This window comes from Cydia pomonella, chromosome 3 (genome assembly GCF_033807575.1).
Source record: "Cydia pomonella isolate Wapato2018A chromosome 3, ilCydPomo1, whole genome shotgun sequence".
NCBI lineage: Eukaryota > Metazoa > Arthropoda > Insecta > Lepidoptera > Tortricidae > Cydia > Cydia pomonella.
In genome coordinates this window covers 16,540,378-16,557,084 of record NC_084705.1, presented here as the reverse complement: position 1 = coordinate 16,557,084, position 16,707 = coordinate 16,540,378, and the positions used below count along the sequence as shown (strand labels likewise).

Below are 16,707 nucleotides of genomic sequence, written 5' to 3'. Positions count from 1 at the left end.
TTAAAAAAATAGGTTGGGATTCTGTACCCTGTGTTCCTCTAGGAGGAATGATGAACAATACGTGACTCACCAGCCGTGAAAGCCTCTAGGTTGGTATTCTGTACCCTGGGTTCCGTTGGGAGGTTGAACGAATTACTCTCGACTCACCAGCCGCGTTGGCCTCAAGGTTGGTATTCGGTGTGAGGTGGATACAATTATGATAGTCGCTCGATTCAAGCCAGTGAATAACGTGACGCACCGGCCGCATTGGCTTCCACCGCGGCACGTATTTTGAGATTAGATACAGAAAGACGAACTAATCCTAATAAGGCCCAGTTTCGGTGCGCGCGACATTCTTGTGATTTGATCGGTACGCTCCGGTTCCTTTAAAAGAAAGAGTACACGAGGCGTGACTCACCGGCCGCGTTGGCCTCCTCCAGCACGGCCTGCTTGCTGGCGGGCTGCTCGTCGTCCTCGTCGTCGTCGGCCGCGGCCGCCGCCAGCGTGGCGGCCCGCAGGCGGCGCCGGCTGTTGAACTTCTTCAGCTCGTCCACGGTGCCGGAGAGGTGTATACGGTTTTGCTTGTCGCGGTCCTACAAATTCAGCAAGTTGCTTAGATAGTAAGCTGACTTTAGCTGGCATTTGAATGATTGTTACAATAACATCTTTTTTTTTAATTGAGAGCATCCTTGTAGTATATCGTCCAAGGATCGATGGAATTACAATATTATCACAATACAAAGACCTAAACGACATAAACAATGTACACAAACTCCCATGGATTAAAAACAATTATTAAGAAAAACGGTGACAAATATGTTTACAAAATGGCGGGTAAATGTTTATATCGTCTGTACTAACAGCTTCCTTGAACCACGATTACCACGAATCACGCAATAACAGCCTTCGGAAGGAGCAGACTTCTTCAGACAAGGAAGCAAGAGTAGTTATTATAGATTTAGCACCATGATCTCATTTCCCAGAGAACAGCGAGGATTTTGTGCATGCGAATATTATTCAAACCAGGACTTTGCAGCCTAGACAAGAAAACCTTGCAATCTTTTTAAATATTCGCAAATATACATAGTGGAAGCCGTACGAGCCCAATTTCAAAGAAAAACCGTAAATCGATGTATAGTTTAGCCATTTGGCACACGCATACTAGAGGTCAAAACAATTTTTTTGACCCGCAGTTAAAAAAAAAAAAACCCTTAAGTGCCGAGTCATTCTTTTTTTGTCGTGTGTGGTATATGAAAGGACTTTCTGAGGCGATTCTAGAAATATACCGCATTATTACATTACAGTGTTTTTTTTTTTAGTTAAAACAAAAATAATTTTCAAAACATACCGAGTTTGGGCTCCTCCAGATACTATATAACTGATTTGTTTTTTGTGCAATATACCACAAACAATACGGAATATCCTCATATAACCCCAAGAAATCAATTTTGAATATAATATCATTTAGTTTTTTTTTTTAATTTTCAATATTACAAAGTGACACAGTTCTACTTCAGTACCTATTTCAAGAGACGTATGGAAGTTTACTGCAGATACGGTACATACTAATCATAAAATGATACGTAATATCCATATATCCAACGGGAAATGGGGAACTATCGTGATAGTATTATCACGATAGTCGCTTTTTTACGACATGATTACTTTGGCACGCGCCGAAGTTGCTATGCATAAAAGAAACAAAGGGTTTGACAGATTAGAAACCGAGCCCAAAAAAATCATCTGAGGTAATTCATACTATACAAACAATGGTGATGTCGCCGCATCATCTTTGTTTACTTACTCTTATCCATCTGTGGTTGAGCACGTCCTGGATGGTTATTCTCTGCGTATGATCCACTGTCAGCATTCGCTGGACCAAATCTTTAGCGGAGTCGCTGATGTCATCCCAAAGGGGGGCGTCAAACTGTTAACAATCGATGATAGTTTTTATAAGGTAAGTAATCTCAGAAATGTCCTATTTCCAAATAACCATTTTTTATACTAGTATGGGAAGCTAGACGCTAGTAATTACCTCTTATTTATTGTGAACGGTCGTATACTGTGACATCACACTGCGCTTCATATTTGCTTATGTAGTGTGATCCGATACAAACTGGAGATATGTACAATTTAGCCTCCTGTCAGTGAACAAACAGTTTAATCGATAAGTACACACAGCATAATGCCCAAGCCCACCCGTTCATTGACCACCTCCGGTGTGATGTAGTGTGTTGGCGTATTATCTCTTCTAGATACAATAGTGTAGGTACTCACCCGCAATCTTCCTCTGCATATAGCTTCAAACAGCCTCTCCCTCGTGCCAGTGAAGGGCAAGTAGCCGACCAGCAGCACGTGCAGCAGGATGCCCGCGGCCCACACGTCCACCGGCTTGCCGTACAGCTGGCTCGACACCACCTCGGGCGCCATGTAGTGCGGTGTCCCGATACGACCTGCAGATATTTACGACATTAGCTTTTAATATGGACTCAATTCACATGTGAGTCGTAAGAATAAGTATGCCGTACATTTTTGGATCGACAAAGAACAATAACGGTCCGCGCGGCGATAGCTATTCGTTGATCCACAAAAGTATGGTCAGGGTTAGGAAACAATTCGTTGAGTTGGTAGATGGGCCAGTAACAGTAACTCTAAGCGGCAATCGTAACTTGACAATCCAGAAATGTACATACGTGCGAGGAATTGTAAGTGTTCGGTTGTTTAATTGGTGAAATAGGAGTCAAACACAGACGCTTAAAATCTAATAATCACGATGACGATGTCACGGTATCCTAAGCACATTCGAGAAAGGTTCATCTTTTTGTCTTGTATAGTTTGGTATGTAACACTACGGCTTTGGTACTTGACATAGAAGTAAAATCAAGTATGTGATTTACGTGTCTTTTTTGTCTAAAATAATTTCATTCAATAAAAAATTACTTCAATTGCAAACAAATCCGAAGTTTATAGATGCAACATTTTGAGCAAAACCACCATAAACTTAAGGATCATCCAATTTCAACTAAAGAAAGGGGCATATGATAATTTTTGTTTGTGCTGCTATGTTGACTATCGAAAAAAGCGGAAACTGAATTCGAAACTATGTATGTAAATTAAACGATTAACTATATTCCAATCATGTAAAAGCCGATGAGGGAAGGAAAATAAAATTTTGTCTGTAATATAAATGAAGATAATAATTACGTCACGCAGGAAACAGGGTCCGTGTTGTATGTGGAAAAAGTGCCAATTGGGTAGAATTCGATCAAGCGATTATAAACTCTGATGTCTGCTGCATAAGACACATGGTGTATCAGTGATGTTATGAGTGAAGACACGGTGTGCTAATGGAGGGCGCACAGTATGTCCATGCAGTTACGTCACAATTTTCTTCGAGTCTTACCGTACTCGTCTGATTTGAGATATGCTTGGCCCATGGGACCCATTAGCGGTCGAGTGTCCCTCACCAGTTCTGTATAATACAACCTGTTTTTAGTCAGGTTATTTCAGTTCACATGTTAATGTTTTAAATACACACCAGGTTGTTTTGTTCTAATCTAATATTTTGGGTACAATCTTTAGGTATAAGAAAAGTAATAATTCAAATAACAGATACACTAACATAACAGCTCTAAATGAGTGAATCAATCTGCATTGACATTATGCGTAACTCCTACTCTTCATTAAAAGTTGGTTAAAAATATAGACTGTTACTGTCACCAGAGTCATGAAAATACGAGTTATGAATTCAGCAAAATGCTTATTCTCAATGGGGCAAGTATTGCATCATGTCATTTTATGGCCGACATACTTATGTCACTGATATTTATCAGGAATCCTCCAGCATTCCGCAGCTTAGAGCCGGTCGCACCAAACTGTCTCTCAACGTCAACGCGTTCGTAAAAATTGTACGTTAGCAACGTTTGACAGTTCGCTCCAGGACCTAAAGCTAACCAAAAACGACCATGAGGTTCTAAATTTCGAATATAATTTTGATCGTGATCGCATCCTGGACAGTCCTTGTGCTTCGCGTCGGCTGTAAGGTAAGCAAGGCAACGGACCGGGCGGCGCGCGGTGCTCCACGGGCGCGGGCAGCTGCGCGGCGACGCCGAAGCCGCCGAGCTTGACGGGCGCGCAGTTGTCGCGGCCCGCCAGCAGCACGCAGTGCGGCCGCACGTCGCGGTGCACGATGTCGTTCTCGTGGCAGTAGCGCAGCGCCTCGAGGATCTGACGCATGTAGTGGCTGGGGATAACCAATATTTTCACTTCATATTTATCGTAGAACCTGTTTACTTCGCCTAAACTATTTGTGAAAATACGGCTCAGCATCAATTTATTTTTCTACTTTACCCTGCGAGATAAGCGTGTACGTCAAACTGAACCACTTTCATTATGAGATAAAAGTTCAGTACAGTATATACACATTCCTCGCTCACCTCTTTCACTTGTTTTGAATGTACAAAAACCTCGCTCCGCTGAGCTGCTTCCACTAGAGCGGAGCTGAGCGAGGTATTGGTTGATATCAAACTCATCCCTCGCTACGCATCCTGGCACAGCTTTGGTGGAAACGCACCCTCGCATAGATTAGATTAGATGACTAGATGCCTCAAAAAGTAGTCTATAACAATTATAATGTGGGGTATGTTTTATTTACGTAACTATATATTTACTCGTACTTCTTAGGGTTAATTTCAAAGTCTATATTTTTCGTCATAATAGGTTTGACGTGACTAAGACATAATCTAACTATTTTAAGTTGGTTCTAAGGCTATTAAAACATATAGAGTCAGCTATGCTATAGTGTTATCTATCCTCTTGTAATTATGTATACATAGTATTGACAACAGCATTCAGAAATAACAACAGTTTATTTTTAATTAACTAACCAGGCAACAGCCTCACTGTAGACGAAGCCGGCGCTAGCTCTGCGCACTACCTCGAAGCAGAGATCAGATCCATCCATACTGAAAAATTAAGAAATTTATTTATTAATTATTTATTTAAGGAGGTTACTGTCAGTGTTGGCCGTAAGTTAATTAGAATTGAAAATATTAAAAATTAACCATACATATTAATGGAACAGTAAATCTTAATGGACGGTTACAGTTTACGATTCAATTTGTAATGTTTAATTTTCAATTCTAATTAACGTTCGGCCAACACTGGTTACAGTTTCCACGTGGAGCGATACACTCGGCAACATATTTAATGGATTCCCTAAAAAACAACCCATTTCGCATTTATTGTATCAGCAACCTCAGTTATGCGTAAAATCTAAGATAATTTTGTGCTTTGAATTTGACAGGTAAAAGAGATGGTGCTGTACAGCACCATGCATTTGCGGTAACTCTGATTGTCAAAGTTGACGTTTGACAATTCAGTTACAGCAAAACATACGGCGAAGTACAGCGTCATCTGTTTTGGATGTCAAACTAAGGGGCACGTTATTTTCTTAGACTCCCTCAGGGATCGTTACCGGTATTCTGACTACCGGTTTTAACCCTTTTCCAGGCATAGTACGTAGGCACGATTTATCGACCACATACGCGCCATTAGAATTTCAACTTTAGCATTTCGATTTAAGGTTCAAATTAGATTACACTTTCAAGAAATGTTACTTGTCTTCAAATGAATCATCAAAGCTGGATTAATTGGAATATATTTGGATTTTTTGGGAAAACCTTGAAGATTGGTGCGGCCTGGAAAAGGGTTAAATTAGGTACAACCGGTTATAGTTGAATTTCAATATTTATATCACTAAAGATTTGATTACCGGTATTATCAATAACGGTATTCATGTCTATTAGCGATTTTGCCATTAGACAACAATACCTGTATTTGACATGTTACCCTTAAAACCCATTACCGGTAATACATGTCAATGTCAATACACTCCTATATTATTTGTTTCTTCGAATATCGCTTTGCCGTATTGCTAAATTGTCAGAATATTTCGGACTTAGTACTTTGGCTAGGCTTTTCCTTTTCGAATAAAATTAAGAACATAATAATAATTGACACTTCAGCCAGCTCTGCAGAATGTTATCGCGTGACATTACAATATTACACCTATTTGTTGTGATTTAGTAGTAGTGTCTGATTGACATCTTACCTTTCAAGTGCAATTAATAGAGGTATTGAATAGACACATTTAATATTGTAAATAGCCTATATATAGCGATAAAAACAAAAGCGAAATGAAAACAATACCTCTAATAGGAATATAGGTATTCTTTTTATAGCGGTAACAGTTTGACAATCTATTTACAGGTAAAACCGATTTTACAAACCCTGCTTTCCCTCTCTATTACAGTCAATTCTCTTTGGTTATAGTTAAGAATTATTAACATACATCGGCGTTTCCAGTGCGGGAATGTTTAACAATAGCCAAAGAGTAGGTATCGACTTAAGAAATAGAATGTAGACTAGCAGGTTTCTACCTAATTAATAGTTAATTAAACAAAATATTAAATTTAAAAATGTTTTTATTCAAACAAACTTAGCTACCAAGTATGCCAGTTTTTTTTTCACCACTCCAACGCTAGGAAAATACTAACTGAGGAACATCTTTTCAGAAGGGCTTATTTCCAACTATAAAACATTAAACATCATATAGAATTCATTGCATACCGGTGTCGATGAAAATAGAGGCAGCGTTATTTTATACTGGTACCGTACCTTTCTATTTCAACCGGTATAATTACACCTTTAAAACGAATCGGTTAATACCGTAACGAAATCAGTCCCTGGTCATATTAAACAAATCATATAGCTTTGGATATCTATTTCAGCTGATAAACTCAGATGTACGTATTTTCTTAGACTTTACACCTCCCCTACGATAAAAACTGTTTGGTGTCACTACGAGTAATAACGGGCGTTTCGTGAAACAAAGATAGAACCCAAGGATGGATTTAAAAGTGGAGCCACCAAAATGGTTGATGCACATTTTTCATATTGACACCATTCCGAAGTAAAATATAAAAGTTGAGAAAAGAAACTTTTTTAGTTTCTTATTTACCCTTAAACCGCTGAACCAATTTAGCTAAAATTTGGTATAGTGATAGTTAAAGTCGCGGGGAAGAGAAAAGAATAGTTTTTATTTCAAAAATCATCTCTTAACCCTTAAATGCATGAATTTTTCTTTTTGCCTGATATTAATATATGTATGTGTTACATAATGCACTGGTTCTGGGGAAAAAAAAATAAAACATAGATTTACACTGCTAAATCAGTGTTAGAATTTACATAAGCTAAATCATATTTATGTAAATACATAATTTTCAGTACGAAATAAATGAAAAATCTTACTACTATCAGAAAGGTACACTATTTGTGATATACCTATGGTAAAGATTTTAAATATAAAATAATTGCTACCCCTGAAAAAACCGCCTAAATCACATACTAAAAATCACCAACCTTTCCAAATTTTCCAAATGTTCCGCCATTTCGTCTTAAACCTAATGTAATTTTTTTAAACTAAAATACTGCGCAAATTTGAATAAAACATCTGAAAGTGTATTAATTTACGATCAAAATAATTATACAGGACTAAATCAATTTTATCTAATGATGCATAAAATTATCAATTTTTTGTTGTGTAGGCTGCACGGGTGTGAAAAGGGAGGTGGAAGTTTGTATAGGGAATCAATAACCGCTGAACCGATTTAACTAGATAAAATCTAAGTCTACACTTTGATTTAGATGAAAATTATATCAAACGTGACTTAAAGCCTAAACTTAAACCTAACTCAACGTTAATAACCTCAGACGTCGCCGAAGCTGAAAACCCTCATCCCCCCCCCCCCCCCATCTGCATGAAAAATCTGGGTAGCTCCACTTCTTAAATACAGCTTAGAAACAAAAAAATTAATTCTGCCAAAGGAAACCTTTGGTTCAGAGAAAGCCGTATTTGGCCTTTTTAAGTAGTGTAAACACAACTACAAGGTACTAAGCTTGTAAAGTGTAGTTATGTTATAATGGGATTAAGAGCTAAGAAAATCTACAAGAAATAACGTCAAGGACGACGATAATTGCATGCCCTGGATAAGTCTTACTGCTTCTTCCATACACGTAGACAGTTGTGGCGTACCGTGGGTAATAACGAGGTGTAAATTATTCAGCCCAATTTACCTTGGCAACGACACAGAGAGCAACAAGTATACTAAAGACAATGAAATAGTGACGATGCCGCGTCTGCGTGTTCGCGTAACATAAAGTTTTTGTTATGTTTATCCTCCTTTAGTTATACATTTCAATAAATTTTCTATAGCTTAGGTAGTATGATATATGATATAAGGAATTGTAAGATACATTTGAAAGTCTTTGACAGGTTTAATACCAATCTAAGCATTTCGAAAGAACACATATGACAACCAAAAACCAATAATGAAAGCAATCAATACGATTAAATAGGTACCTATACATAGCGGTTAGTGCGTAGGTATACAGAGCAAAGAAAATGTAATTGTTTTTTTGATGGCCTTAAAATAACCGAAACCCTTTCAGTTACCTATTGGATGTTTGAAAAATTTATATGTGCTTTTCAATTAAGGAAAATATCGCGAGTATACCTGATCAACTGCCTTCTGAGTTGGAAGGTCAAATGGTGTAACAGTCGCTTTTGTAAAAAAAATTGCGCTTGCGCGAAATTTTGTTATTAAGTTAGGAAAAAAGTCCGGATTTAGACTTGTAAGTTACAACGTATGATTAATGTAAGTAGCTTACGACTACATTTACACCTATTTATGGTAGGTAACACTTACAATATTTCTGTGATATTTACTCAATACGTAAATTATTGCAAGCCTATTTACACCATACTTACCAATCGACAACAGAGTCAAAACAACCATCTCATCATCGGCAAGTCAAAACGACAACTTTATAGCATATAAGGGCCGATGTCTATTTTGCTGTCAATTTTTTTTCGTTTGTTTAAAAATTTGGCTGATTTGTAAATTAAGCTCATTCTGGACGGGATAAATACGAAATCATAAATGGAAAAGTATGGTATGGTTTCAAAATAAGTAATTAGCTTTTCCATCTTAGATGGCGACCAGTTTGTTTAGACATTATCACGACAAAGAGTCCCATAAGAACTTTGCTTATCGATCCAATTCCATAAGTCGAGAAATGCTTCCGTGAGAAACCTCAAGTAAGTTTACTTACACTTATAATTTTGACAACTACCGTAACTAGGAAGAAACTAATGACAAGCGGCTTACGAGGGTGTTTACATTTGCAAATTCATCATAAGTTAGCCGCGTAAGTTACTTACATAAGTAAAACTTACAAGTTTAAACCTGGCAGATGAGGAGCAAACTATAAGTTCACTTCGCTATCGCTTACCCTTTGTACGCCAATTATTTATTGCGTACGGCGTTCAAAAGGTTAAAGAAAAGAGACTTACTATTCAAAGACCATGTAGAGCATTCCCTCGGAGCTGTACGTCTCCAAGAGCTCAACGATGTGGGGATGTTTCAGCATGTGGCATATTGTGGCCTCGCGTTTGAGGTCTGGAAACGAAAATGTCTTATTAACTTTATAACTTTACAAGTAAATATAAAAGAGAAATGTTTGTCTAGTTGTTGTTACTAATGAAAACGGTTATGACGAACTTATCCAAATAGAAAATTTAAGCCGTTTAGAGATGGGGTCAGGCTCCTTTATATTATGGAATTCTTTCCCTGAGGCGAGGAAGCAAATTTCTCGTGGGCGGTACCGTGAAGACAGTAATAAAGAGTAGGTAGGTAATAATGCTACGATACAAGTTTAAAAAATCCTTCTTTCCTTTACTGTTATATAAAACATTACGACGAGCAGCATCGATAAAATCGTCATCGTACACATCGTCGTATATTTTGCCGGTAAAATATGGTTTAAACCAGGGATCGGAAACCGGTATTTTTTGTATGGGAACGAAAACGGTATTTTTTCGTTCTTCGTTAATTACTTCATTTCTAATTAGGCAATCTAATAATACGAAGTCGTTATCTGAAAACACAACTGAGTCCTACATTTGGAGTATAAAATAAACCGAAATATAAAATATTTCGAAGTTTTTGCAAATAACCGGTTCCGATCCCTGGTTTAAACAACTTACCAGCAGTGCTGAGTCCAGGACTGGCAGTAAATCGGGCGACATCTACAATTTTCACCGCGAACTGTTGCCCCGTTTGACGGTGCACGCAGCGGCGGACCAAACTGAAAGGACCCCTACGAAAACATGACATTATAAAAACATTTTATTTATAGGTATAATTTATTAATCGTGACTGCACCTACCAAACCTGGCCGCGTAGCCAACGTTACAATCGTTCACGCTCCGTAGCGTATCGTAGCTATTTCTCTCTATTACTCTTCCATATTAGTGCGACTGTGACAGTTGCGTTTCGTTCGCCACGGAGCGTGAACGATATGTACGTTGGCTACGCGGCCTGCTCTGCTGAACGAAAATATACGATTCATATTAATACGCGAGAGATAACCTGCACCTGGGAGAAGACTGCGAAAATTGAACCCATTCAGTAACAGGGGAAGCGATAACTCTAGATTCTTGGCAAAAGGAATAAATCATACGCGCGAGGCAATTTCCTCAGGGCGCTCAGGCGAGGAGAACGCGCGCGCCGCCTCGGCCGAGGCACGTCTACACTGGCCGGTTTGTGCGTGAGGAAATTGCCTCGCGCGTATGGTCGCTCTTTGTGGACCCGCCTAATGGATAAATAAAATAAGATGGTGCATATGAAAACTTATATTGGTATGAGGAGAACTGACTCCAAGTGATATAGGATACAAAGGACTTAAAAAATAAAAATACACCTATTATACTATAAGTGCTACTTTCTGTGTTTATAAACTATATTCGATTTACTAATTTATTTTGAATTTAGTAGGCGCCGTTCCCTGGAGCACGAGTTGGATGTATTGGGCATACTGTGGGAGGATGGTACCCAAACTTCCCGGAACCGGAATCAGTGAAATATGATTTGAGCTCTACACCCCAGCAGAGAGGGTAACAGGGATGAAACCACAATAAATTATTTTGGTCCATTTTTTAATATATATAAAGCAAAAATATAATGAATTATTATAAATAGCAGAAAAGATAGATGAATGCGAGGCTGGTCCATTTACTCTTTTGTGTCTACATACATATAATAAGAGGTGTGTTTGATCATAAAGTAGGTAAGTAAAATCAATCATTATTATTAGGTAATTATCAAAATTACCAAAATGACATAAATAAAATTCTTTAGTTGTTACCTTTTTAATAGCTAATATTTATTATTCTTATGTTATTTTACCCATGTTTTATTTGACATTAACTTTTAATAAATTTACTTGTTGAAGACATAAATAAAACTGTTCTTAATAGATAACTTTATTACTAATCGTAATTAATTACGTACAGCTGTTGACACACACTGCCAAATCATTCAACTCACTGGTCACTCGATAGACGGGTCCACACAGGGCGAGCATACGTGAGAGGCAATTTCCTCACGCACAAACCCGCCAGTGTAGACGTGCGTCGGCCGAGGCGCGCGCTCTCAGGCGAGGAAAATGCGCCGGTTTGTGCGTGAGGAACTTGCCTCGCGCGTATGCTCGCTCTGTGTGGACCCGCCTATTTATGAATAATGAGTGACATCTGTTAATGACCAGAGTAGACTCAAACATCAAACACAAATACCAGCTTGGGTTGTGTTGTAATAAATATAGCAACACATTTTTACACTAAAGAAAAAATTATACAAACAGTGGTTGGGTTACCCCCAATTTCAAATATATGATTAAACTTCCATGCTATACATGAACAAGTCTGAAAAAATCCCTCATTTGTAGGGAATGTAATATAAAATAAATATTTTACGGGGACAGCAACAACATAGGTACCGTTGATTAGAGATTGGTGAAAAAGTATTTTACTTTCTTGAATTTATTTCAAATATGGATCATTAAATATTAAATATAAAGAAATGACAAAAGTTATCACATAACATGGAAATATGTTGACTCTTTCAATATTACAGACTTTTTCAATATGATCTCTAAATATTTGTGATTGTAGCTACTTGTTGCTACTTTTCACACACTTCTACTTAGTTTAACTTCATATCTTTTTTATGTTGTTACAAATAATTGTTTAAAATTTCGTAAGTTAAAATTGAACCACTTCCCAATGTCTGAATGAGCTGAAATTTAGTTAATATCAGTTATTTAATGAAGCTGTCTGATAATGTAGTTGGAAGGTGGCTTATAGAACATGTAAGAGTGGTGGTGTCAAAGTGGATCTGACATGTGACCTTAAATATTCTGAATATCCTATCTCTCCTGAGCGAATTAATTTGAGACAACTAAAGGAGTCATCATATCATTGAGATCATCACATGAACTACCCAGCAGTACTCCTGTTCTACAAAAAGACTTATATGGCAGTGGGAGCTTAACTCGGTCATAATTAGTATAAATACTACTACTCATTATTTTGACAAACCACTATTATAAATAAGTTTAGTATCGTAATTGATTCGATTAAATAACATATAATTTTTGAAATAAACAAATATTTTTTACTGTATTAATATACAGCTTAAGAGCTTTTGCATATTGACATCCAGTTTTTTCCAGGTATGGTTTCCTGCAGGACCCAGTTTTAACTAGTATGCATGTAGTATCTCCCAAACAAAGCTAATGTGAATGTTACTATTAGCACATGTACTACTAAAATGGGATCCTGCAGAAAACAGTACTCACAAAAAACTGGATGTCAGTGGGAAAGAGCTCTAAATTAAATACTCTAGGTAAATATCTCATAGAACCTAGGAAAAGGTGCATGGATTGTGTGAGATGACATGAAACAAACACGAGTGAATGATGAGATGATGAGTGACAGAAAGATATGGAAGGAAAAGACATGCTGTGCCGACCCCAAATTAATGGGATAAGGGCAAGCGATTGCTGAGGTACATATTTCATGTAGTGACCTGGCACACTTCAGTAATTACAGAAAAATAATAGTAAAAAAAGTTGCAATTTCATAATTTAAAAAAATATTTAACTATCATAATCCAGTAAATAACATGTTCTAAATATAGCAATCATAATTGACTAACTCTCTATATTTAAAAAAAAAATATTTGGATGTTTATGTTGCGTATTCGTGAAATCTTCTATTACTGTTTTCCTATAAGTTTCCTGTTACTTACTTGCCGATTATTTCACAAAGTTCGTATACTTCGTCGAAAAGTACCTCGTCCTCAGCCATTTTTCACAAATATGAGATACACTACGTTTCAGAAAAGGTTAAAAAATATCATTTTTACACAGCCTTCACCCGTAGAACGACAGGTTACGCCCTGAGAGGATTGCAGTTTACAAGGACACTAAATATTAAATGAACACAATTTGATATTACAATTGAAAGTGTTGATTATATGTTATAAGGGTGACACGATAGACGGTGTATAAGACATAATAGTAGATTTTAAACCGTAAATTTTAAATAATGTCGTGAATATTCGCGCATATTTTTAGTCATTTATAACACGGCACTAACGCTACAGTAAAATTTATTAAGCACTTAAAAAGTTAGTAATATTTTCAAACTATGTGCCGGGTTTGTGATTATCACTAAACTTTGATAATAATCAAATAAAATAAAACATTCTGCAATATTTTCTTATCGCGCTTTTGACAATTCCGAGGGTTGCGGATTATTCATGTGAAGTTAGACACTTATTTAGTGTTGCCACTTCAACCCAGGTCCGTTTTTAGAGATTTCTGTTAGGGTCATTTAATTCTAAATTTGAGCACAAAAGACATAACACAAAACATGTGTACGAAAGGCGGTTTAATTGTCGTTACATAATCTCTCTCAATTACATTCTTAGTTCATTTTTTTAACAATTGCTTCAGACGCAATACGCAGACGGTTGTCTGTGGCAATTCTTAATTTGTTTGTCTAATTACCTACAACCATCCTACTATATACATGGTAGGATCAACTAGATTTGCTATACGCGTGCGCCCGTAAGGGACAGAACATACGCAATGCGCCAAATTAAAGACACGTTTTGTCATTCCTGTCAAGATACCAAAAACAACCTACGTAATTTGGTCGGGTTATTTGTTGCCCACCATAAGCCATACTAAAATGTACGGTGGGGAATAAATAAATGAAACTGTGACAAGGACAAACAATCATTGCGCTGTCTCTGCTACTCCTACTGAAAGTTCCATAAGAGCATCTCGTTTGGTCATCTGCCGGCTCTATCTCTATACTTCATCTCTATACTTAATGTACCTCTATGACCTACAAAAGGTACTTACCATTCACCATCATCGAGAGTCGAGAGTGTCACCTATGATTAGCTTTTATCGGCCTTCCCCGTAATTTTTTTGTAAACGTCCGATTTATTACCAACGTGAAAAATAATGTACGTCAACACCGAATCCCCGCAATTTGCGAATTTCGGTTTTCGCGGTATGCCCCCTGTTGCCTTATAATGTTAGGGCTCCTCTGCACTATGGCCCATCGTACGCCAGCCTAAGGGACGCACCTATGCAGTAGAATGAGATAGCAATATCACTTGCTCCCTCTAACGCATAAATGTGTCCCTTGGACTGGCTTACGCTGGGCCATCGTGTAGAGGAGCCATTAAGCTGTTTGATTTAGTTGTCTACGAACGGGAATCTTGGAAGTAAATAGAGAGATATATAGATATATTTATTTGCATACCAGGTATTTTAGATACATGGACCCTAGAAAGGTGCAAAATGGGTAGTTTACAATAGGACAAAGTTCACTTACTATCAAATTAGAGTCAAACCAACCTAACTGTGTAGCTATTTTGATAGCACAGACGTGTGTTATTTTAAACGTTCTAATTCTAATTTCTACGAAATTACGACGTTAAAGACGTTGACTGCGGCAAGCCAAAGCCTGTACCTACAATGAAGTGCATTACGAGGCCTAATCCACCCCGTAGTAGTACTTAGAATTATACATTTACTAAATTTCACTTTTACCCAAATAACAATAAAAACTTTTAGTTACTTTACTTACCTTTCGTATCATCGAAAAATACTTACAAGATAAAATGTTTGTAACGCGCCTAATGATGACCCCTATAGGGAGCGTGCATGAACTGTAGGAGGCAGCACACGAGCCGTCAGCTTTTTGGCACGAGGCATAAATGTGATGTTTTTTGTTCCGATGTAGCCCACAAGATGACAGAACCTACTATGCACAAGAAAACACGTGACGTGTACATGTGCATGTTTATGGTTCCGATTCAGGCCACAAGACACCACGCCCACGGCCACGTGCATTTCATTAATTTCAGTGATTGTACACTTTTGTTTGTGTTTGTCATTCATTCACCGTTACTTCTGTTTTACTCATTTCCTCAAAGGTTAACTGGAAGAGATCCCATACAGGGATAAGTTCGCCTTTGTTGTATTTAATTTACTCTGTAACTGTGTTTTTCGTGTTTTTGTTTCTATGTACAATAAAGTATATACATACATACATACATACAAGATGGCAGACCCTCCAACGCGCACGGTCCCTATGACAGCTCATTTTTGTATCGAGTAACTGTCAATGTCAAATGTATTTAGACTTTTTGGTACTTTAACCCATTTTATTTTATTTTGAAATGTATCAATTAAGTAACAAAAATACGATAAAACCTATTTCTTCAATTATTTTTAAATTAGGTCTATCCAAAAGTTATTAATATGAATGAATAACATCTATTAGTGAGACAAAACAAACTTCTATAACTGAGATTAGTATTTTTAATTTTATAGTCACATTTGCTGAGACTATTACTTTAGCTTAGTTGTTTTTTAGAATGTTATAGAAATTTACGTCTGTATATGCGATAACGTTTACCTAACGTTAACGTTAAACTCTTTCACTAGCTAGGGACTTTATTCCAGATCAATTCTTCGTTTTTTTTTTTTTACTAATTCTTACTTTACCTACAAATCTCGCATTTGCTTAGTTGCGTCTAAACGTATTCAAGTTTTATTTACTTAGTTTAAGTAGTTAAAACTAGAAGAAACGAAAGCTAAAATCTTGATTAGTAAAATTAATTCCATTTATTATTCTTAAAGATATACAACACATATATATTGCTTACAAAATAACTTACTAACCACCTCTATAACTGAAACAACCTCTATTCTCATCTCTAATAATGAAATCCTCTGTAAATGAGACAGAAATTATTTTTTACCTGACTAACTGAGGCCTTGGGTAAGTGGAAAACCAGTTCAAGTGAGACAAATTTGGTCCCTCGAAGTCTCAGTTATCCTGTTACACAGTTGTAGTAAATAAAATCCCATCAAAAACATTTTCATGTAAAATGTTACCAAGACGAAACCATAAGGCTCGCACTGTCAAAAAGTTATCAAATCTCTTGTAGAGCCAAGTTTCTAACTCGACAAGCCCTAACTTCACAAACTCTACACCTTAGTCAAAATATGTGGCTTGGCCCTTTTCGCTATACGGATTTTCCTAATAGTACGGACGAAAAAATAGTAAAAAAAAATAGAATTGGCCGAAAGCATGAAAAAAAGTACCACTTTCGGTGATGATCTGATACCTAGATGATACTGTTACAAGTATATTAGCTTTATACATACCGTAGTTATAACGTACATATTTCGTAATGATGTAGGTACAGGATATTTTTTTGAAAAAATACAAACAAA

General features: G+C 37.0%; 1 protein-coding gene across 5 annotated transcripts in view; it reads right to left on the bottom strand.

Moving 5' to 3' along the window:
• Positions 1-14,323, bottom strand: part of LOC133516187 (peripheral plasma membrane protein CASK) — a 381,125-nt gene extending 366,802 nt beyond the window's left edge. Inside the window, exons 1-8 of one of the 5 annotated variants that reach the window (XM_061848974.1) lie at positions 13,191-14,323; positions 10,088-10,200; positions 9,395-9,500; positions 4,866-4,943; positions 4,041-4,222; positions 2,257-2,432; positions 1,784-1,906; positions 398-572 (exon numbers count right to left, since the gene is read on the bottom strand). In XM_061848974.1, the coding sequence (XP_061704958.1) occupies positions 398-572; positions 1,784-1,906; positions 2,257-2,432; positions 4,041-4,222; positions 4,866-4,943; positions 9,395-9,500; positions 10,088-10,200; positions 13,191-13,249 (1,012 nt within the window). In that variant the 5' untranslated portion in view covers positions 13,250-14,323. Of the gene's footprint in view, positions 1-397; positions 573-1,783; positions 1,907-2,256; positions 2,433-3,382; positions 3,959-4,040; positions 4,223-4,865; positions 4,944-9,394; positions 9,501-10,087; positions 10,201-13,190 lie in introns of those variants that run through there. The other 4 variants (XM_061848975.1, XM_061848977.1, XM_061848978.1 and 1 more) reach the window with 4 other exon arrangements.
• Positions 14,324-16,707: the final 2,384 nt, after the last annotated feature.